Source organism: Sceloporus occidentalis, unplaced genomic scaffold (genome assembly GCF_023333645.1).
Source record: "Sceloporus occidentalis isolate IW3139 unplaced genomic scaffold, rSceOcc1.0.p SCAF_90, whole genome shotgun sequence".
Classification (NCBI taxonomy): Eukaryota; Metazoa; Chordata; class Lepidosauria; order Squamata; family Phrynosomatidae; genus Sceloporus; species Sceloporus occidentalis.
This window is the reverse complement of record NW_028317070.1, coordinates 2,243,958-2,267,006: the sequence shown is the minus strand read 5'-3', so window position 1 is coordinate 2,267,006 and position 23,049 is coordinate 2,243,958. Positions and strand designations below refer to the sequence as shown.

Sequence of the window (23,049 nt, the reverse complement as noted above, 5' to 3'; positions counted from 1 at the left end):
TGCCTCAGCTGTCACTCAGGTAGCTAATACTCCTCTTCATTAATAAATAGAAGGCAACAGTGAACTCATATATACGGACTGTATGCGCCTCTCAATGGGCTCCTTGATTTCACTTTACATTATGAAGGTCTAACTACCTGAGAGCTTTTCCTGCAAGAAGAGTTTGACCCTAGACAATGTATAGTTAAATTAGCGAAATGTACACACATTTACTAACACAGCACAGCCCTTATTGGATAGAGAAAGTTGCCAGGGTTGACCCTTCATAGTGAATAGTGAAGTGAGGGAGTTAATTCCTCAACTCTCACTGGTGAATAACCACAATGGTACATTCTATTGTCAAGTGAAGCTAAATATAGGTGATTTCATCCATAACATACATTTTCAATTGGTTTTATAAAATGGAAGCGGGAACTTCTGAGCTCCAGGATATGACATCACAATGAACAGGAAATGGTGCAAAATAAATCTAAAACTATATGATATAAACTAAAACAACATTTAACATCAGGAAATATGTAACAATCCCAATCTTGGTGCAGCTAAGCATTCCCATTGAGATCAATAGGTCTCAATAGAACCAAGCTATCATATCTTAAGATACAGACAATTGTGGAAAACTAAATGTAAAAAAATTAACATTATATATATATATATATATATATATATATATATATATATATATATATATATATATAATGTGTGTATATATGTATGTGTGTGTGTGTATTCTTATCTCTGACTCCATTGCTCCTTACATGCAGATGTTTTTGCCTTCTAAAAGGGACAGTGACATTTTATACAGTATGGAAGCAAGAAGCTGTGACTGTTCCTTTCCATCATGTATTACAGCTCTCAAAACTTAAATGCTAACCAAACAAGCAATCTCTGAGAAATCGCACATCTGGGGAGCTAACACAGGCCTCCCCTTCCATAATCTCCACACCTGATTTCTTCAGTTAACTGCTGCTTTTCTTTTTTCTTTTTAATTAGTGCTGATCGTGTCCCATCAAATGCTATTTTGCTTCAGTGTAAAGATTTGGAGGCTCTTGGGAGTCATGTAACAGTAACAGACTCTGACTCTTTCACTGGGATTCATCAATTGAAAGTCAATTGCCGACATGTTATCCCCATGAGATAGGAGGGATTATTATTTGATGAATTGCTCTGTAACAGTCTAGTTCCCTTAAAGATTTAAAGACTGCTTCAATAGTGGTTCTCAGCCACGGAGAGACAACATGATTTAACATTTCGTTCTATTAACTGGAATATAACTTTTCCTATTATGACCAGCCAATACTTATTTTTAAACAATAAGCTGTTATTCGCGTGTCACACCTCCGTATTTGAAAATTATTCTTTTGGAATTAGGTTTGTGTAAATAGTTGGCTGTGATATCCAGTATTTAAAAAGATGTGAGAATATTACAATGTTTACATGAAAATGTATTATGCCACTAATTGTAATTTGACATCACATATGATGTTTCAAACAATGTTAATAATTTATTTTAGATAAATGCTAAAACATTGAGTTTGTTTGAAGTAGTAAGACATAACCATACCAGAGAACTCTTCAGGGTAGGTGTAACTGATCTCAGTACTCCGATTGGGTATATCCGTTAAAGTTGGCTTCCTCCACTATTTCGACAGCTGAACCTCTCACCTATTATTGGCCAATGTCAGAATATCGTCATACCTGGGAACTTCTGGGCCCCGGCTACTCGGAGCCTTCCCTTGCGGGACGCGGCCAGGACTGCCCACTGACATCAGTGGTCGGTCCCCATTTAAAGGAAAACTGGGCGGGGAGCGGGGCGTGTCAAGAAGCAGTGCTCACCAGGCAATCTCCGGGTCATAGAAGCTTCGGCGGAAGTACAAGCAGTAGCGGGGGTTGTCAGCGTTCATACAGTGGACGTTTGCCGGCTGGCAGAGTAGAGAATTCCCCGCAGCACTGCGGGGAAATCTCCTCTCTGGCACCCGGGGAAGGTATGCGCGATGCGCCTAGACAACCTCCGCTGCTGTCGGCACTTGCTCTGGCACTCGGTGATAGACCCCCCGGCAGCAGCTGAGGTTACCAGACAGGAGGATCCAGGTCCCCTGCAGCACTGCGGGGGATCTGGATCTTAGTCTCATAGTCAGACCTTTGAGGTCTGATTAGAAGACGACCTCGATTTTAAGACGATGGGGTATTTTTCAGAGCATTTGCTCTGAAAAAAACCTAGTCTTATAATCGAGCAAATACGGTACTACCGTTCAGGATGGTGGGTCACTTAGAAAGTTTCTTTGTTTTTGAAACAAAAACAACTTCTATCCATTAAAATAACAAACTAACATCAAATGTTTCAGAAACAGATTGTAGACATTGTAAATGACTATTTAGAAAACCCTTTTGCAATTATTAGGACAGAAATAATAAATGAAAACTATTAAGGATACATAAGAAATAGGCAGATTAATCCATCTACGTTTAGGAATCAGTGAGACCTTTTTTTTTTTACAAACAGGGAAATAAGTTTATCCATGGGACATACCTCCCAAGTGGCCCTGTTTATGAGGGACATTCCATTTATGGGACCCTAATAATTTTGTCTCTCTTCCCTCCCCTGATATCCATTTTTTCTATAAAAAAAACAAATGGTGGGCATGAACATACCTGAGAACTTCCCAGGACAGGTTGTCAAAGCTCTCTCCCTTCTGGGATAGTGGCTTAAAGTAGGTGGTGGGCTAGGCACAAGTAAAGGCAGAGGTAGCTCTGCAGAGGGGCATGACTAGTCTGAAACAGTTGCAAAGGCCCAGAATGTCTAGATGATGTTCCACACCCCAGCCACGCCTCTAACCCCCACCCCTAAAACAAGACTGACCCACTGTGACCATTTGAAATGGTGGGTTGTAGATAGGATGCTAGAATGTACAATGTTTGAGCAAGGACCTCCTCACCTTTTGTTTGTATTTAAATTGATATGTCATGCACACCTAGGGAGGACCATCACATCTAACAAGGCTTTCTACAAGATTTCAGTGTGTGTCTGTTGAAATTTTGGCACTTGTATGCAGCTGCTCTGCCATGGAACCCATTTCATGAAGCTCTCGATGCACAGTGCTTGTGCTTAAGATGCTTCCAGAGGCAGTTTGGAACTCTGTAGCGAGTGATGCTACGGAGAACAGGCAATTTTTACACGCTACATCCTTCAGCATTAGGCAGCTCTGCTGTCTGAGGTCTAACACTTCATGCCTGATCTGTTACTCGTAGACACTTCCACTTCACTATAGCACTTACTGGGGTAGATCTGGCAGGGCAGAAATTTCATGAACTGACTTGTGGCAAAGGTTGCATTCTATGACACTGCCATGTTTAAAGTCACAGCTCTTCAGTACAACCCATTTTGCTACCAATGTGTGTCTATTGAGATGGCTGCTTGATCTTTATAACCGGTGATACAAAAGTATTACAGTAAAGAAACCCTACAGTATAATACATAATAATAAAATAATATATAATTGGTTAACCTATTGTAAATAAAATACCATTTGTTTACAACAATTAAGGTGCAAGGTTTGTAATAACACACTGATTACCTTTACAGCTCACACAGAGATGTTTTGAATTTAACAAACATATCAGAATTTACAAGCATGTCGCTCTTCTACATTCATAAATCTTAACGCGGCTTTAGGAGTGCAGACTCAGCAGGATATTCTGGTACAAAAGTGACCTCTTGTGGTGATAAAGTACAATATTGTATTATCACTGGGATTAAATTGGGGACATGTGCTAGAAGCCATTGTATGCTATGTCCAAGAACAACAATGGTAAAAGATGTTACATGGATTATGAGGTGCTCGTTGGTTTAAATTTTTTAACCTCTACCATGTCTGCTGGGAGACTGTTTCATTTATCTACCACCCTCTTGGTAAAATAAACCTTCCTTTCATTACTTCTAACCCACTAACTAATGGACGTGGGTGTGACTACCTTAAATTAGATATGTCCATAAATCTCAGCCAGCTGGCAGCAAGAAAATCAAATCAATGATGGCAGTTGTTGTTACACAGCTCCCTGTTACTGCATTAAATAAATCAGCATTTACGCTTTTGTACATACATGTTTCCTTTATCATACTAATAGAGTCGTGTTGCACCAGGTTAAATCAGTTGCCTATGGTTTCTGTTTAAAATGTTGATTAATTTATGTAGGTCTGTAAAGTTAAGATACTCTATTTACTGTTAATGAGCAGACGGATTCGTTTATAGACGGTTCAATAAGTCCGTGTGGAAGATTGTGATGTTCTGGTTCACATGGACAAATTCTGTCTTAATTTAGCTTTAGGGAACATCACCCAGATAAATAAACAGACTAATCTGTAGAGGCACAGTGGGGAATTTACTCTGAGATGACATAGTTAAAAGTGGGGTCCATTGACCAAACAGAGGAAGCTTACTGCTTGTGAACACCTCATAAATTATTCGCATTTGTAATAAATTAACCTACTTAGAATGTATTTTGCTTGTTGAATTATTCCTAGTAATGTATTAGTGGGAACATACCTATGGGTGAGCTGTAGAAAGACTGCTCTCTTATTTATACTTGGTTTGAAAGCCCAACCATTTTGCCTTGGTTTAGTTACACTGTAGGGCTCTCCTCTCATTGGGTGCTTTGACATGGCAGATGACCTTATGTCATGTGTCGTGTTTATCGAAAAAAAAATTTTTTTATTAATTATTATTGAATTGTTAGGTTTGGATTTGAGGTCTGGTAATTTGCCCATTTTTTTGTTGTTCTGTGTAGGAGCTGCCATCTTGCTCCTGCACCACGTTTTAAATGGCTGCTTCACCCTAAATTTGTTTGTGAAATGCATCTTTACATACTTCCTACGCCCTTGTAAACAATCTCTTGCACTGGTGCCGTGTGCCCTGTTTGCTAAAACAATGAGTGCAGAGTACAACTTCATACATGGTCAGACAAGAGGAATCCAACGCATTCGTGTGAAATCAAATATATTTGCATCAAACCTCTGATGTCTTCGGTGGATGCTGCAGTACAAATACGTCAAGAGACTCACTAGGAGACTAGAGGGTCCCTCTAACAAAGAAATTATCTGCGTTCTTAGTAAATAGCACTTCCATGAGCTAATACAGGTAAACACAGCCATCCAAAGCTGCAGTGTGAGAAGGATCGCTTGGCTGCTTGCATGGTGAGTAGTGACGTACATAACGCAACATTATGCTTTAGTTTAGCAGTAAACGCTAGACTTTGCGCATTCATGCTGATTTTTACAGTTTAACTACACTAAGAGGAGGAGAATCTCGCCATTTTAATTCAACAACTTCTACACATTTATTTCTTGTTTCCATGGCAACCCAGACGGACGAATGGTATTTCCAAAACAAAACTGGTGTATGAATTTCATCCAAACAGAAGACGGACGAATTTTGTCAAAAACTAATTTTCTGCCAGCGCCCAAGTCTAGTTAGCATGAGATGTGTTTGGAACTGTTTTACATCCATCTAGGAAGAAGATTAAACACAACGTAAAAAAAACAGTGCTTAGTTAATAAATACATTTTGAAAAAGCACAGCATACTTTTTTTCTTCCCAAATTCATAATTTTATTTTTTTTCTGGTTAAACCGTTTTACTGCCCAGTCCTTTTGTTTAACTGATTTAATTACCTTACATAATTTTGCGTCATCTATAAATATTGCTATATTGCTTTCAGTGCCCTGTCGCAGATCATTGATAAAGACCAAAGACCCTTAGGGTATTTCAACTAAAAAAAGTGTTCCATTAACAGCAACCCAATGTATTTTGTCTTTTAAACAAATTATTTTTAATCTAAGTACAAATACTTTCTCCCATTCCTAATTTATGTAGTATCCTACTAAGTGACATGGTGTATCAAGCCTTTTACTATTGATATTTTATTTACCAAACCAGGCGTTTGCAAGGATGCATTGATTTTATAATGGAATTATGAAGGGACAACCTTAACAAGTTTTAGTGCCCTCTTTGAGGCTACCACACTCTGGCCTAGTTAACATTGCATGGCCCTTGCTCTCTCACAACATGGTGCATTTCTCCCAGTTGTGGCTAGTCTTATTGACTGTCTTTTGACTACTCTTTGGATCGCAATCAGCCAGGACTATCTACAGCATAGTGTCATGCTGCTTTCAGAATTACTTGACTTTGTCGTTATTCATCCTCTTCTACATAAAGGACTATAATCGGTTTTGTTTCCTTTTTAGCAATGTTTTATAGAAGATGGTCCATTTACTGGTCCTTGTATCCAAGTCATGACTTGGGTATCTCTTTACTGAGTATTCAGCTGATCTTGGTTGCAAGTGGTTAGTTATTGATTTTGGAACACTGAACCGAGGTCTATGAGAACAATTGAGCTTTAGTTAGGCAGCCATTCTGACCCCCATGAAAATTTGATTGGATCTTAAGATCTAGTGATGCTTCGAGGTGCCTGCTTCTTCTGACGCCTATGTGACAAACTTCTAAAAAAAAAAAAAAAAACCAAAAGGAAAAGAAGAAAAATAATCAATCAGATAGCATTCCCGTCTGTGGAAGGGGGGTCCATATGGTGTTGCCTCTGTACTAAATAGCTAGGGAAAACATCTGTAATCTGAAAATATGCTTCAATTTTCTATAAAATTGTTTTCTATAAAACAGTTGGTTGGCTTGGGGTGCTTGGTTCATAGCTCTGAATTATTGCCTTATGCTAGTATATTAGGCAGGTTTCTCAATGTATCCACTCATACGCAAGGCATTGATGGAAATCCTGTGCACCCCTTCAAAGCTACTCAAAACAGTGGGCATATTCTTCTCACTACTAAAAAATATATATAGTCTTCACTACCATCTCTTCTCCTACTTGTCCAGTTCAAGGTTAAGGCAGCGCACTCTAAGCGTGGCTTTAGGATCCAGCATATGTGTATCTTTGCTCTCCTACAGAAACCCCTGTACATTAGAAAGCTCACACATTTGACACCTACTGTCAAATGGCTACTCTAAGTCACAAAACTATTCCATTGGTTGCTATGGTCATGACAATTTTTTACATTTGTACTAGAATCACTCTGTCCAACAAACTCCATATATACAAAAGCCAGAGCTATAGCCCGTTATACACATGATCATACCTGGGAACTTCTCAGCTCCGGCTACCCAGAGGCTTCCCTTGCGGGACACGGCCAGGACTGCACACTGACGTCAGCAGGTGGTCCCGCTGACATCAGGGGAACCACCCCCATGTAAAGGAAGAAATGGGCAGGGAGCGGAGCGTGTCAAGACCCCGCTCCCATGACCCAGAGGATTCGGGTCTTGACCCAGAGGAACAGCGCTCACCCGGCAATCTCCGGGTCAAACCCAGAGAGTTCCCAGGTATGCACATGATGTACTCAGACTTTATGGCTACAAGCAGTCTGTTTTATATCACCTTTGCTGTATTTGTATAGTGGACGTAAAGTACTGTGCAAAAGGTTTAGGCAGGATTGAAAAATATATTATCTTATTTGTTTTATCATTTATCAAAATCTAAAGTGAGTAAAAAGAAAAAAATTGGTGTGACCTTCCTTTGCCTTCAAAACATCATCGATTCTTCAAGGTAAACTTGAATTTGTTTGTTTAAGGAACTCAGCAGGTAGGTTGTCCCAAACATATTGGGAGAAATTACCACAGGTGTTCTATGGTTTTAGGCAGCCTGTCGCTTCTCTCTCTTCGTGTAATCCCAGACAGACTGGATGATGTCGAGATCACGGCTCTTTTGTTAATTGATGAACTATTAACATGTCAATTTTTGAAATGATTCTTACTTGACAGCTTTCCCCCCTTCGGGGGGTATATAATCATGTAAGCTGCCATTCTTCCAGTCGGATCCTGCACATGGTTACCTAGGTGACTGCCCAGGGCCCAACGTGCATGAGTTGCTCTGTAGTGGGCACCGGCAGAAGCTTAGAGGGACATCATATGCACTGTAATGGCTGAGAGGTCCCTTGAAATTTACATGGTGATCCCATAGGATCCCCCATAGCGCACATCCCACCTATTTTCCATGCAGGAGACGCGTACAGCAAACAAATCTACCAGAACGCGACACATTTACTGCATTCTGTAAACATCACAACCCCCTGTGCCATGCGCAGGATGCGGTCCCACTGAATTCAATGCCGGTGCTGTCCGGCCCCATTGCTAAAGGATGGGGTATAGGAGATAAAGCAACTGGGAAAAGGAGCCCATTAACTGTTGCTAATACCAGTTATCTCACGTGTCACTCATCACGTGACATGCTTAGGAATGTATACATGCATGTTAATGAACACCTGGGGCATTAGCACAGCAGGGCTGCGAGTTCCTCGCGTGTAAAAAGTAAAGTTTGCACAAAGTCCCGTGAGTGATGCTGCTGCTTAGGGAGTGATCCGAGTTATTTCCACAGTGGCTAAACACGCGAGTGTCTGTGCCCTTGACTGGTGCAGATCCTCCCCCCTCTGTGTCCTGGCTGCGTGTGTGTCTAAGTGGAGTGAGGGCAGGGGGCTGTTCCCACTGCAGCCTCTGTCTCCCTGTGTCCTTCTGCGGAAATGACACACACGGAGTCCCGTCACGTCACGCGAGAACGCACGGACACGCAGCACACAAAGACACAGACACGCCGTGGGGAGGTAGAAAAAAAAAAGCCAGAAAACAAAACACGAGACGGAACTGGAACCGTTATCAAGGTGTCCACTCGGGAAAAACACACGCACACGCTGGAGGGCAGCCAGAGGAAGGGGGACCCTCTCCTAGGTAAGTTGTGAGGGGGTCACGCGGCCAGTGTTGTTGTGGGGGTCGTAAGGGTGACTGATAAAGACTTCACGTGATTGGATATAATGTATTCCCGTCTCGTGCGGAAAGTAGAACTCCGCCGAAGTCGTGATTTAGTTTTGGAGAGTTCGGCGTGGGCTGCCATTCAGAATTCGAACGTTGATGTGGGAGCGCGCAGCCTGGCGCGTGGGGCTGCCTCCTGCCATTGTCCTTCTGGCGCGCTTAGTGGCACAGCGGCTCCGTGACGTCACAACCCGCCGAAACACGGCTGCTCTGCACGAGGGAGTCTTGGCATGCCAGAGTCTGCCCGTGGACCGGCATAACCGGAAAGTTCCGCTATATATATATATATATATATATATATATATATATATATATATATATATATATATATATATATATATATATATATAATTCCCATAGGTACCAAAACATATATGCAATGCTGCTGGCCTTGTGCATGTAGGTAATGCACGATACTAATCATGTTTACATGTCAATGTTATGGGAACATACCTGATAATTCCACCCTCAGGAGTAGGGTTTCCAAACATTAGGGCTATAAGTAAAGAGTGATTTTGGTGCCGTTTAGTCATCTTGTCACCATAGCAACCGGTGGAATACTCCTGTTGATTGTTACTATCATCGGGGCAATGTTTTTATTTGCTCAGATATATTTGCAGGCGTATTATATGGCCGTATGCATGTGATCAGTGTGTTGGCTTTTGACATACATTTTGTTGTGATCATGTACCAACCTTTTTCTGGATTTTCTTGATGATTCCTTCCCATGAACTCTCTTCGACAAGAAATTCTAAAATTGCCATTTTTCTGTTGTGGAATATACGGTAATCATCAAATACATATACAGTGAGCTATGTATATAGCTTTTCCTAGAGGCCTATAGGAATTTGAAACTCGCCCTACACTGCCCACTAAACCAATGTCATAGCTGTCCATGCAGTCTTTTCAAGCATCCGATAACGAGAGGGGCAATAACTTTGGAATTGGAAATCAGATAATACTGTCTCTGCCGCATGCAGCCGCGATCTCTGGTTGGATGACGTGAACTTTTAAGCTAAATATCTCTTCATCGATTACACCGCTTGTTAGTTATGCTTAAAGGGGAACAGCAACAGTTTCCTTTCAAGTGATGAGCAGAGATTTATGTCTGCAACCTTGAGAGACCCTTACAACATTATTAGCCACATCCTTACTCTGCGGAATACGGATATCCAAACAAAACCACATGTACTGGTGTGTCCTGCAATCAATGCTCAGATATTATTATTATTAATAATACTCTCTTTTAATTTACTCAGCACTTCTTATACTACATACATTCTAATGGTATGACAAACCGACAGACCGATAGATTATGTAAAAAGGGCTAACTGATGTTAGTTTAGTGACTTATTAATTAATTATTGAGATAATGTCACCATTGTATATGCATGTGAAGATCTTCCAGAAACTTTTTTTAAAAGCACAAAATATTGCCTGGTGTATACCAAGCTTCAGGCTTTTTAGAGGTCACAGAATATGTTTAAAAACCTGTTGTGTTGGCCATGAGAAGAATCCAAAGTCTGCTTTTTTTTGCCTTGTAGGTACATCAGAAAATGAACCCAGTTGAATTCAGAGAGGAAGATGATGATACAGAAGGTAATGCAGTTAAATATCTGATCCAGCCCACTCTAATGTAATGCAATAGACACCATTATTAGTGTTTGACACAATGTGTATTGCATTTAATGCATGTACTTATTTTTGGGGAGTAATCTTAGTATTTTTATTTGTATACTAGTCAAATCCATTGTAAAAGTTGAAGCGTCAAGAGAAGGAAATTTGCTGGATTGCTCGATTGCTGCCCCTGTAGGGAAGCAAACCCCGGAATGCACGAATATCTCTCGGCCTGACCTCAACAAACGCAAACAAACCTCTCTCATGTCTGACGGGTCAAGTAGTGATGCAGAAATTATACCCACCGTTAAAAGAAGGAAACTCGTCTCAGAGGTAAGCCTTGTGATTTCATGTAACAACACGGTATTCTGATGTCTCAAGACTATTTTTGTTTTGTGTTAGGAATAAGGATATTGTTGTGATGTTGGGTTAGATGACTTGATATAAAAAAAAAACCCCTTAAACCTTTTGCCAGCTTTGCGCTAAAAGGTGTGTGTGTGTTTGGGGGGGGGATTCATCCATGACTCCAAGGATACTCAATATACTCACTGGATCAACCATCAAAAACAAAAATATGTATGTGTCGTATCCACAAAAACGCATCTAACTCAGTGTTGTGGAGTGACCAGTACATGTTCCTTCAGGAATTTTGATAATTATGGAGGATGTTTGTGTCACTTTTTGTTATTTCTAAACCCGATGTGTGGCTTGTTTATGTATATTTTATGGTGGTTTAATGTTGTAATTGTGATTAAAACTGATTATGTTTTACTACTTGCAGCTTGGACATGCTGGGTTATGTTTATGCTAATGAAACTAGTAATTTTTCACAGAGAAAATCCTGCCACTGTTGCAATTTTATTCTGCTCTCTGATGGGTGACTTCCTCAAATTTGGCAAATATTATTATCCAGGTGATTTTTATACTTTATAGTATTTTGCATGGTAATCTGTGTCATGTAAGGAAACCATGCGTTACTTTGTGAATAATCAGAACATACCCTGGGTTTCTTTCTTTTTCTTTTTAATAGAGTCTACTTTCCTGCACCAAGAACAGAGAGTCTGGATCTTCTGCTCAGGCCAATGTGGAGTTGAGTACAAACTCTGACTATAGCACCACATCTGTATGTGAAGGAGAGGAAACTGTTCATGAATTTGTAACATCATACAAGAAACCTCTCTATGGCATTTCACATAAGATAACAGAGAAAAGGAATCCTGTGACATCAGATTTGCAAGTATCTTATGAGGGTTTTGACAAGACAAACCATGACAGTCCCTCAAGTCTGCGTGTTTTTAGTGACCTGCGCAAACGTGAACCTGCTAGCACTCTAATGACATCGTCGGTAATTGAAGAATCCAACGTTTACTCTTTGATACAAAAAATGTTTTTTGCCCTCAACACACTTAATTCCAATATGTCACAGTTGCATAGTAAAGTCGATCTCCTGTCACTCGAAGTAAATAGAATCAAGAAGAAAGTGAGTCCCCTGGATATGGTTGCAGAGTTCCAGCCTCCCCCTGAATACCAACTGACTAGTGCAGAGCTGAAACAAGTAATGGACCAGACCACTTCTGCCGGGGACCTTAGTTGCCGGTTATTGATTCAGCTTTTTCCTGAGCTTTTTGGAAAAGAGGACTTTTCAAGGAACTGTGCCACCTGTGGTTTCAACAGCAAAACCAAGCTTGAATCACTTCACCTCCAACTTATACGCAACTATGTAGAGGTTTGCTACCCTGCTGTTAAGAACACTGCCATCTGGCAGCTAGAGTGCTTACCCCAAATAAATGACTTCTTCAACCGGTTTTGGGCTGAAAGGCAGATGGAGAGCACCCGTCAGAGTATGCAGTCACCCAGTTTTTTTTGTGTCTCCTCACAGCAAAATTCTCATTATGTTGAAAGTAAAGAGGAAGAAGCCTCCTTGAGCAGAGCAAATTCTGTTGGATCAGAATACACTCTGAATTCACAAGATCTCTGTGAGTTTTTAGATGAAGCTTCTTCCCCTGGGGAATTTGCGGTTTTGCTGCTGCACCGTTTATTCCCTGAAATCTTTGACCAAAGAAAGCTTGTGGAAAGATGTCCTGGAGAAATAGAAAATTTAGTTGTAGATCCACACCGCCTACAACTGATTCGGCAGTATACAGAGATTTATTTTCCAGATGTACATGATGATGATGTTTGGCTGCAGCAGTGTGTTCAAAGAATTAATGATGAGTTGGAAAGTGTATTTATGGATGGCAGTGAATGTGATGATACGAGGGATGACTGCTATGACTCTGCAAGCTTACCCGATGACCTGTCTGTTGTAAAGTTGGAGGATGGCATGGACACCGACAGACCAGGAAGAAGGTCCAAAAAGGTTTGGCTTGTACCGTTTGACTTTGATAAAATTGATATTCCACCTCCTGACTTTGAGGTTCCTTATCCACAATTTCTCCTTACCAAGGAACAACTAAAAAATATTTATGAGAGTAGTTTGTCCATTGGTAATTTTGCCTCAAAACTGCTGGTTCACTTATTCCCAGAGCTGTTCACGCATGAGAACTTGAGGAAGCAGTACAACTGTAGTGGTTCTCTTGGGAAGAAACAGCTTGATCCAGTCCGAGTAAAACTTATCCGGCACTATGTGCAAATGCTGTATCCACGGGCAAAAAATGATAGAGTTTGGACTCTAGAATTTGTTGGAAAGCTGGATGAACGGTGTCGCCGTAGGGATACAGAGCAGAGGCGCTCTTATCAGCAGCAGAGGAAGGTTTATGTACCTGTACCAGAAAGGAGAGACTTTGTCCATTTCGACCTAAACCCAGAAAGATTCAGGGATCTGATCGAAGAACCACCGCTACCTCCGGAACGCAGTACAAAAGACTTCTGCAAGATACCACTGGATAAGATTGTTGTTCATTCTCCTGACTTCCCCGTGCCTTCAATGTACATCTTAAATGACAAAGAAATAAGAGACATTGTACAACAAAGTCTGTCTGTTGGAAACTTTGCTGCCAGGCTCCTTGTGAGACTTTTCCCAGAGTTGTTTACGGCCGAAAATCTTAGATTGCAATACAACCACTCGGGTGCCTGCAACAAGAAGCAGCTTGACCCCGTCAGACTAAGGCTTATCCGCCATTATGTGGAAGCAGTTTACCCTGTGGACAAGATGGAGGAGGTTTGGCATTATGAATGTATTCCAAGCATTGATGAAAGGTGCAGGCGCCCAAACAGAAAAAAATGTGACATACTTAAAAAAGCAAAGAAAGCTAAAAAGTAGTTCTTACAGAAAAAACACTTGGTTAGTAAATTATTTTTTAGTGTATAGACCGAGGGATATAGTGCTGCTTTTATATATAAATATAAATAGTGAATATATGAAGTGTGTAAATAGTTTGCAGCAGTATGAGGTCTACAGCATATTTGCACTCACCTGGGAATCAAACCTGTTTTATTCACTGGTAATAGATGTTTTCTTACTGTATTGCTTAGTTCAAATGCTGTTTTCTTTTTTCCTTAATATTTTCTATTTTTCATGTTTTGTTTTGGCCTTTGCTGCGCTGCAGTGCTTCACTGATCCCTCTGGTAGGGAAATGGATATATGACCTTGATGTGCAAAACATGCATTTTGATATAGGGCCATATTTGTTTTTATATATATACATTTTATTTTTTTTTATATATTATTTTTTACACGTTTCATTTTGGATTTCTGCTCAGCTACATTTGTTCCTTGTGGTCTGATCAGAAACTCTAAAACAAAACCATTTTAAAAAATCCAGAGGGATAAAAAAATACTCTTTAAAAACCTTTTCAACTTTCAGGTTTTTATTGGAATATGGCTCACAACATCACGCCAAACTGCAGTGTGCCAACTGTTCAAAAAACACTCATGAAAATTGTAGTATAAGTGGAGCTGTAGGGACATCAGTCAACTCCTGTATTATACATATTTTACTTTACATTTCCAAAACCTTATGTGACAAGTGCCTCTTGCATGACTCTTTCAGATGTCCATTTGTTCTTGTCCTTTCACGAGAAATCTGTTTTTCCTTCTTGAAGGGGGCATTCTGTTTTGGCCCGAATGGTAGAACAAGCTAATTTAGGTCATTCATAGGAAAATAATATAATTTGATATCTGAAATGTGGCCAACACCTACCTCTTAATTTGTGAAGTGGTTACTAATTTGCATTGATTTTTAACACCTAGTTGACATTGAATATGAATACCGTTATATAAAGAGGTAAACGTGTATGTTTCTTATGTGTGTAACTTTGGGCTCCTGAGAATGTTGGCACTTATCATATTGTGCTATTTTTATCTCCAAAGATGTATTCTTTGCTGATTCTTAAATCTGCTTGGTTCTTAAATTTCCCCAAAATTGCTAGAAATCCACTGTAATCAAGGCCTAACACTCAAAACAAATATGAAATTTTAACAACTAATACTCACATTTAAGTAGTTTACATTCACAATTTACATGCATTTGATTAGAAAATGTTGCATTATACATGGCTCTTCCAAATGGTCAAAATAAAGTTTATTTGGATGTTACTGTTAACGATAAATACACAACACTGCCTCCTCAATCATTTCAGTGTTTTAAAAGAACTGTGTTTAACGGCCGAAGCAAATGCTAACAATATGACTGATCGTATTTTACAGTATGTGGCCACTTCGCGAAAAAAAAACATATTTCGGAAAGCTGAAAACATAAACCCTTTGCATTGGAATTTCCTAGGTTTGTTCCTAAGAGTGTTCATACTTGCAGTTATTATAATAAGTTTGGATGTAGTAATGTGTTGCCACATTGTTGGAAATTGCATATGAGCCATGTAACTGAAACAAAGAAGGCGCTTTAATGCTAGTGATTGGTGGTTTCATACAGCCAAAAATAGCCAAATGTAGACTGCTGATGGTGTGGTGGGCTGCAGCAAGGTGAGTTGTTTTCCTTTTCAAAATGTCTTTCCTATATATAAAGATATTAAAGCACCTACAAAGTACTTTAGCACGGGTTCTTCATGGTGGGGCTGTATGAGACATTAGGCCATCCTAAAGAATCGTAGTACAGGATTTAAAGTTGCATGAAAATACACCCTCTTTGAATTCTATGGTTTACAGATCAGAACATAACAATCATCTGTTCCTTAGCAAGACTTAAAATGAGGGAAATACAACCTCAGATGAACAACAACACATGACATCTTGCACTGTATTATAAGATATATTGTGATTTATTCAATAAAAAGATCATGAAGCAGCCCCAGTCTATCACACTACCTGCACCACTGCTTTGACTGTTTCTATGATGTCCTTATTGTGGAATGCCACTTCAGCTTTAAACCAGATGTAACGGGACCCATGTCTTCCACTTTTGGCTCATCAGCTCATAGAATATTATCCCAGAAGTCTCGAGGTCATCAAGATGTTTTTTGGGGGGACGAAATCTAACACAACCTTTGATGTTTTTGGGCAGCATTGGTTGTCGCCTTGCAACTTTCCCATGGATGATATTTTTTACATACTCTTTTTTATTATTGTGGAATTGTGAACACTCATATTAAGTGAGGCCTGCAGTTTATCATTGTGTGTCTGGGTTTTGTGACCTATTGGCTGAATCTGGATGCACTCTTGGAGGAATTTTGGTAAGCCAAATGCTCCTGGATAATGCACGTTTTCTGCATTTGTAGATAATGGCTCTCAATGGTTCGCTGGAGTCCCAGAGCCTTAGAAATGGCTTTGCAACCCTTTCTAGACCGATAAATGTCAGTGACTTTGTTTCTCATCTCTTTTTTTGGGGGGGCGGGTTTAGATTGTGTGCTGATTTTTTACTTCACTTTGCAAGAAAGGTTCTATTTATTTTTTTTGAATCAACAGGAATGGCAGTAATCATACCTGGGTATGTCTAGTGAAATTAAAGCCCAATTATCAATTACATTTGGTAATTTGATTGATTTAGGCAATTACTTTTTCACTGGGCCCAGGTAGAGTTGGATAGCTTTTTTTCATTACATATACATAAAATCATAATTTAGAGTGTTTACTCAGGCCATCTTTGTCCAATATTAAAATTAGTTTGATCTGAAACATTAGTTGACCTAGTTGAGTCTGGCTTCAGAAGAATTTTGCCCTGACTATTTATGTAGTAAACCCCTTCAAAGGTTAGTGTTCAAAACTTTTATAGGTTGGCCAGTTATATGGCCTCTTAAAATATTCACACTCTCAATGGGATGCCCTCAATAAGGTGAAAGTCTCATTTACTATACCAACACAAGTTATATAGGGGGTTTTTTCAGGACCAGCGGGGCTTTCTTTAGATGCCATAATCTTGTATCATATACTATACTATAAAAACGTATAAAATATGGTAAATTTAGACAATAAATGACTTTTTGTGACTGGAAATATATTTTACCCATCTAAAAAAAGCTAATGAAACCTGCTAAATAGATTCTATTTTTCCTGAGTTAGGAAATAGCCTATGTTGTTTGCTTTCTTTTGCAAGTTATAGGCAAATAAGTACAAGTAGCATTTTGCTATTTGAAAACCATTATTTTTCCAAATCTGGTCATTCTACTACCAGCCTTAGTCAGTTTGTGGTAGTACACACACTGTGCTTTTGGTATGAATTTGCCACTCCTGGTATATGTCCCTGTCAAACAACATCCCAAGATCTGTTCAGTCACGTCTCCTGAGTGCAGTGATACCCTTCATTCATGGGTTTGTTGGGTTGTTTAGGGGCCAAGAGGCCACACAAATTGGCATTTTGATATGTGGTCATCATGCTTCCATATGTTGTTTGGAACATTTTTGAAGCTGGTCAATTCAATTTACCCCATAAAACCATATATGAAAACTAGACACCCTAGGGTATTTCAAATGTTGGTATTTTAACCCTTTCCATGCACTAATTTTACTACCAGCCTTTCTCAAAATTTGTATTGATGATGACATCAGTGGGGAATTATTTTTACATGTTACCAAATTTATTTATTTCCCTTTCTTTAATTATATATATTTATTTTACTATTCACATTGTGATTTGAAAGCTGGGCTCCATTGACTTCCATGGTTGAATGCAGTACCTCAGGAGGGTCGGGAGAGAAAAACTATTTTTTTGACATCGAGGCATTACAGCAACACTGTTTGTGCCAGGGACATCAATTGTCGCCAGTGGGATGTTTTTCCATGACCTGCCTGGCACGATGGAGGCTTTGTGTACCATGAAGAAAAACAAATATTGGCTAATGGGCTGTTCACATAAAGAGCTATTGGAAGGCCAACATGGTCTGGGCTGCAGCAAGGTGAGGTGTTTTCCTTTTCAAACTGTCTTTCCCATATGTAAAGATATTAAAGTATCTACAAAGTACTTTAGCATGGGTTCTTCATGGTGGGGCTGTATGGGATATTAGATATGTGATATATACAGTTGTGTAAAAAAGTACACACAAGAATTCTATGGTTTTAAATATCAAGGTATAACATTCAGCTTTCCCTTAGCAGGTCTAAGACTTAGGTAAATGCAACCTCAGATGAACAACACCACATGACATATTATGCCGTATCATGATTTATTCCACAAAAATAAAGCCAAACTGGAGAAGCCATGTGTGAAAAACTAAGTACACCCTTACTGCTTCCATAGGAATTAAGATGCTAAGTAGGAGACAAATCAAAAGCCCTTGATTAATTGATAATCAGCAAGTGTGATCACCTCTATAAAAGCCAAAGTTTTAGCAGTTTGCTGGTGTGGTGAATTCAGGTGCGTGTTTACATATTTCCAAAGAGGAAAGACTTTATCAATGATCTTAAAGATGCAAATGTTGCTGCTCATCAATCTGGGAAGGGTTATAAGGCAATTTCCAAACAATTTAAAGTCCATCATTCTACAGTGAGTAAGATTATTCAGAGGTGGAAGACATTTAAGACAGTTGCCAATCTTCCCAGGACTGGATGCCCCAGCAAATTCACCCCAAGGTCAGACCGTACAATGCTCAAAGAAATTGCAAAGGTTAAATCTCAGACTCTACTGGCCTCAGCATGTTAAAGTTCATGACAGAACATGAAAGGGTTTGGAAGGGTTGCATCTTCTCTCTTAAAAGAAGATGGCAGCGCGGCTTAGGTTTGTAAGGTTGCATCTGAACAAACCAGAAGACTTCTCGAACAACGTCCTTTGGACAGACGAGACCAAAGTGGAGATGTTTGGCCATAATGCACAGCACCATGTTTGGTGAAAAGCTGTCAAGCACGGTGGGGGAAGGGTGATGATTGAGCTTGTTTCACAGCCACCGGACCTGGGAACCTTGCAGTCATTGAGTCAACCATGAACTCCTCTGCATACTAAAGTATTCCAGAGTCAAATGTGAGGCCTTCTGTCTGACAGCTAAAGCTTGATCGACATTGGGTCATGAAACAGGACAATGATCACAAGCACATCATCAAATCTACAATAGAAATGGCTGACAAGAAAAGAATCAAGGTGTTGTAACGGCCTAGTCAACCCAACTGAAATGCTAGAGCGGGACCTTGAGAGAGCTGCGCATAAACAAGTGCCCTCAAACCTCAATGAACTGAAGCACGGTTGTAAAGAAGAGTGGGCCACATTTCCTCCACAACTATGTGAGAGACCAATGAAGTCATACAGAAAATAATTACTGCTAATTATTGCTGCTAATGGTGGTTTTGTAAGCTATTAAATCATAAAGTATACTTAGTTTTTCACACATGGCTTCTCCATTTTGGCTTTATTTTGTGTACTAAATCATGACAGTGTGTAATATATTGTGTTGTTATTCATCCGAGGTTGTATTAACCTATTTTTTAGGCCTGCTAAGAAAGATGATTATGTCCTGATATGTAAAACCATAGAATTCAGAGGGTGTACTTTCTTTTTCATACAACTGTACTTATTGCAACTGACATGTACATAGCATTGTTGTTCTGTTTTTCATATAACTCGCAACTAGAATCATCATGCCAGCTGAAGCGCTTTCCCCCAAAAAATGGTGTAAACTCTGCGTCTTAGGTTGGATGTTTGAAACAGACTCGCTTTTTATTTTTTCGTGTATTGCTATTGTGACCAACTGTACTTTTAGTTAATACCCGTTTTGTTCGGGGCTCTGCTGCTGCTGTTCAGCCTGAAAGCTATGATATGGTATGACACCATTGCAGGGGTTAATATTTGTCCCCACAAGATTGTGGGGACTAAATATCAGTCAATGCTGTGCTCCAATGGATGCCCAGGGTGCTTCCAGGTCAAATGCTTTGCGTTTGGTAACTGCAGCAGTCAAAAGTGGGCTGCTGTAGCCAATCCCGATTTCCTGGCTTCTCCTGAGGCCATTCTGCTCCATCACACACAGACTTCTTTTTCTAGCTACAAGCGGTCCTTGACGTTTCATCTGATTAATGCGGCCAACATGGTCCTCCTCCGCCACTGGAAATCAGTCACCCCTCCCTCCTTTATGGCCTGGATTAATCAGGTCGAATTCATTTACCAGATGGAAGTCCTAGTGTGGTCAGCTAGGCGTGCGGGTCATAAAGTTGAACTTAAGTGGTTTCACTGGAGGTCGTTTGTCACGTCCCTGGAACATCGTCCTTTACCTGTTTCCTTCTAAGTGTCCGCTGCTACTCTCCTACTGGGTGTATAGTCCTCGAGACAGTTCTTTCCCGCGTTTCTGTTTACTTTTATGTTAGTACCTTTGGTTGGTATGACTATGTAGTGGAGCTACCTGCTGGACCCTGGGACAGACATGTTTTATTCTGTTTTTGTTTCCTTTTGTTTTACACATTGTTTTATGGCACTGTAATATTGGGTACCTTTCTGCTTACCTGCCTCATTCCGTCCTCCTCCCTAGGGGGTGGCTTTATTCCATAGCTGTACCTGATTTGTTTCACTAATGTTCTCAATGTCTTATGTTTTCGCTGCTATTTCAACCTGTATTTTATTTTTTCGTGTGCAGTATCCTCCTATGCTGTATTTGTAAACTGATCAGATGATGTGACTCTGTACTCGATACTTTGTGCCATGTCTATGTTAACATACGTGAAATAAACTGAGAATTGACAAAAAAAAAGTGGGCTGCTGGTGTATTGTTATTGTGACCAACTCTACTTTTAGTTATCAAACATATACTTAGTTTGTTAAAGTTTAATGGATTGTTTTGCTTTTGCTGCAGCAATGTATTTGTTCTTAGCTAATGCTCCAGCTTGAAAATCTGTAGGAAGCTGCTGGATAAATTACCTAGCAGTGTTGCTCACTAAATTGCAGGAGACAGGGTCATTTCTGCATACACTGTTTGCTTCAGTTGTAGCTGAACATTCATTTTCAGGCTGTTCCTTTGAGTTACAGATATCCCAACCAAAAGGTATACAAATACACAATTTTGGTTGTTATTTTAGTGTAATAGGCTCACCCGTAATAAATATCCAGCCAGAAAATTTGAGAGTAACGTTAAGACTTCATTTTCAAACTTTATGTAAAAAAAAAAAAAAAAAAAAAAAAAAAAAAAATCAATACAAGAATGACAAATGATATCTGGAGATGAGAAGCAGGATTTGATGTCACACATACTCCATATTCCTTCTAGGATTTAGAAATTACAGTGTTCCTCGATTAATTAAAAAAAACACCCGGGTGTGCATTATGTTATTGACAGTATTGCCCTATAGGTCATGCAGGTCAGTGTTAAAAATAACACTTTTTTTTTGGGTGGGAGGTGGATAAAACCATTTTCATTTAAATGGCTTTTTGAACATTGCACATTTGTTCCCCAAGTGATAAGCATGCAACTCTCATTTTGGCATGTCCTGGGTTGTTAGCTTTAGATGTTTCCAGCGTCGTAATGTCACTTTATACTTCTCAGTTCCTGTCTTTTCATCTGAAACACTTCTCAAGATGACTCTCATCACTGTTGTAGTTTCAGTCTCTTTATTTTGTTCAAGTATTAAATCCAATGTGTCTCCGATTTTCACCTAAGGGGGAAATAAATATTTAGCCATATTTCCAAGCTGAAAAATGATCGCATTCAGTTACTTTAACCAATATCTGAAAAGATTTTATCGTTGACTGCCACTTTACGTCCTGGACTACTAAAACTTTGATATATTTGGAACACTGCACAGTTATGCATATAATTAGCTTTTCTTATTGCCAGCAAGCCTCTCTATCAAAGTAAGAGCAGTGAGTTGTTTACTCATTCCACCTGGTAATCTTATTAGTAGCAATGGCGCATAAGCCAAAACATACCGCTCTGCTTTTCTTCCATAGTTTCTCCCCGTTCAGCCGTAACAAGTTGTTGTAAAATGCTTCTTCAACTTTGCTAAAAATTTAAATAAGATCAGAAACACACATTGGAATATGGATACTTATTAAACTGTAGGCTCATTAGCTGGAGGTAAAATGCCCACCATAAAAAGTTATAGCGAACTGCTTTGTGCTGAGTTCAGCGAGACAAATCTGTATTTGCTTCAGAGTGTTTTGTCTGTAGAGTTGTTTAATACATACAGTATATAACCCATAGAACTGAAAGGCTAGACACACTCCTTTCTTCCTGGCAGCAGAATTCAATCCTGAGCCTTGCAGGCACAATGGCAAACTGAACAGGCTACTTGGCCATCATGCTAAACGAGGCTGTGCAAGCGGCTCAGCAAAGTGTTTTGCATAGAAACACTCTGCAGAACACAGAAAGCGGCTGTGTATCAAATACTTATCACAATCTTACTGTGTACACACGGTTACCAAATATACACAGCACCAAACTAGGGTGCTTTATTAACCCATCATGGCTTTTTCATACGGTGTTTGGCTCTGGATGAAGGCGTGTTAACTTACTTTCTTGAGATATCCAGTCCTGCAGAAAGAATGACATCATAGCGAAACGACTGCACAGCTTTCTCTAGGTCTTTATAATCCTTGGGGATGTTAGGGTCTTCTACTGGCTCATCTTCATAATCACTTACATCTTCTGGATCTTCCTCTTCGTCATCATCTTCTTGCAGTGAACTTTTGCTGTCCTTCTGACTTTTCTTACTTTTAAGCCTGACCGAATTTATAAAAATAGAGTTTGTGGGGATTTGGAAAGTTATAGGGATTCGGTGATGTTCTAGGGTATTTGACACAAGTCTGCAATGTGTCCAGCACGTGCCACAATTAAATACATGTTTCGGAGATAGTCTGGCATATACTTGAAGATTCCTGAAGGCACACAGGGACAGTCTGGCTCCAGTCATTTCATAGCCTGGAAAGATATATAAAAATAAAATCCAAACGAGGAACTACAGATATTACATATTACCAGCAGGAATGAAAATATAATTTACAGCAGCAGATGTGGAATCCACAGAACCGCCCATACATTTACAACAGGCACCACAATGCTATCATATCCATTAAAAAGTGTATATGACGGTTGTAATGTCCCTTTAGCAAAACAGATGTAATACGGTAACATGTATAACCTAAAGTATAGAGAGATTAGCATCTCTTTCCTTAATTAAACTAAACCATTGCCTATCTTGGTATCTGCTGCTGGTAATGCCCTTCCTCATACAAAAAAAAAAACTTTTTTACGCTATAACTTTTAATAATTTA

The 23,049-nt window shown here is 39.6% G+C and overlaps 2 protein-coding genes across 2 annotated transcripts; one reads left to right on the top strand and one right to left on the bottom strand.

The window, feature by feature from the left end:
* The first annotated feature begins 1,994 nt into the window (after positions 1–1,994).
* On the top strand, positions 1,995–13,739 carry LOC149284596 (BEN domain-containing protein 3-like). The gene is made up of 4 exons (XM_089496457.1): positions 1,995–2,069; positions 10,405–10,459; positions 10,602–10,810; positions 11,508–13,739. The coding sequence occupies exons 1-4, from the start codon at positions 1,995–1,997 to the stop codon at positions 13,737–13,739; spliced, it is 2,571 nt and encodes an 856-aa protein (XP_089352583.1).
* Positions 13,740–21,251: 7,512 nt separating this feature from the next.
* Positions 21,252–22,688, bottom strand: LOC149284595 (mitochondrial transcription rescue factor 1-like). Its single transcript, XM_089496489.1, has 3 exons — positions 22,291–22,688; positions 21,706–21,778; positions 21,252–21,431 (listed from the first exon to the last, which is right to left on the bottom strand). Exons 1-3 carry the CDS (start codon positions 22,686–22,688, stop codon positions 21,252–21,254), a joined length of 651 nt encoding a protein of 216 aa, XP_089352615.1.
* Positions 22,689–23,049: the final 361 nt, after the last annotated feature.

What these genes read in the sequence shown, in the direction of transcription:
- LOC149284596 (XM_089496457.1), top strand. Translation starts at nt 1,995, where the DNA reads ATGCGCCTAGACAACCTCCGCTGCTGTCGGCACTTGCTCTGGCACTCG. An exon ending in GGAAGATGATGATACAGAAG is followed by an intron (nt 10,460 to 10,601) that starts GTAATGCAGTTA and finishes TTTGTATACTAG; the next exon opens with TCAAATCCATTGTAAAAGTT. An exon ending in GAAGGAAACTCGTCTCAGAG is followed by an intron (nt 10,811 to 11,507) that starts GTAAGCCTTGTG and finishes TCTTTTTAATAG; the next exon opens with AGTCTACTTTCCTGCACCAA.
- LOC149284595 (XM_089496489.1), bottom strand. Translation starts at nt 22,688, where the DNA reads ATGACTGGAGCCAGACTGTCCCTGTGTGCCTTCAGGAATCTTCAAGTA. An exon ending in GGACTGGATATCTCAAGAAA is followed by an intron (nt 21,779 to 22,290) that starts GTAAGTTAACAC and finishes TTAAATTTTTAG; the next exon opens with CAAAGTTGAAGAAGCATTTT. An exon ending in TATGGAAGAAAAGCAGAGCG is followed by an intron (nt 21,432 to 21,705) that starts GTATGTTTTGGC and finishes TTTCCCCCTTAG; the next exon opens with GTGAAAATCGGAGACACATT.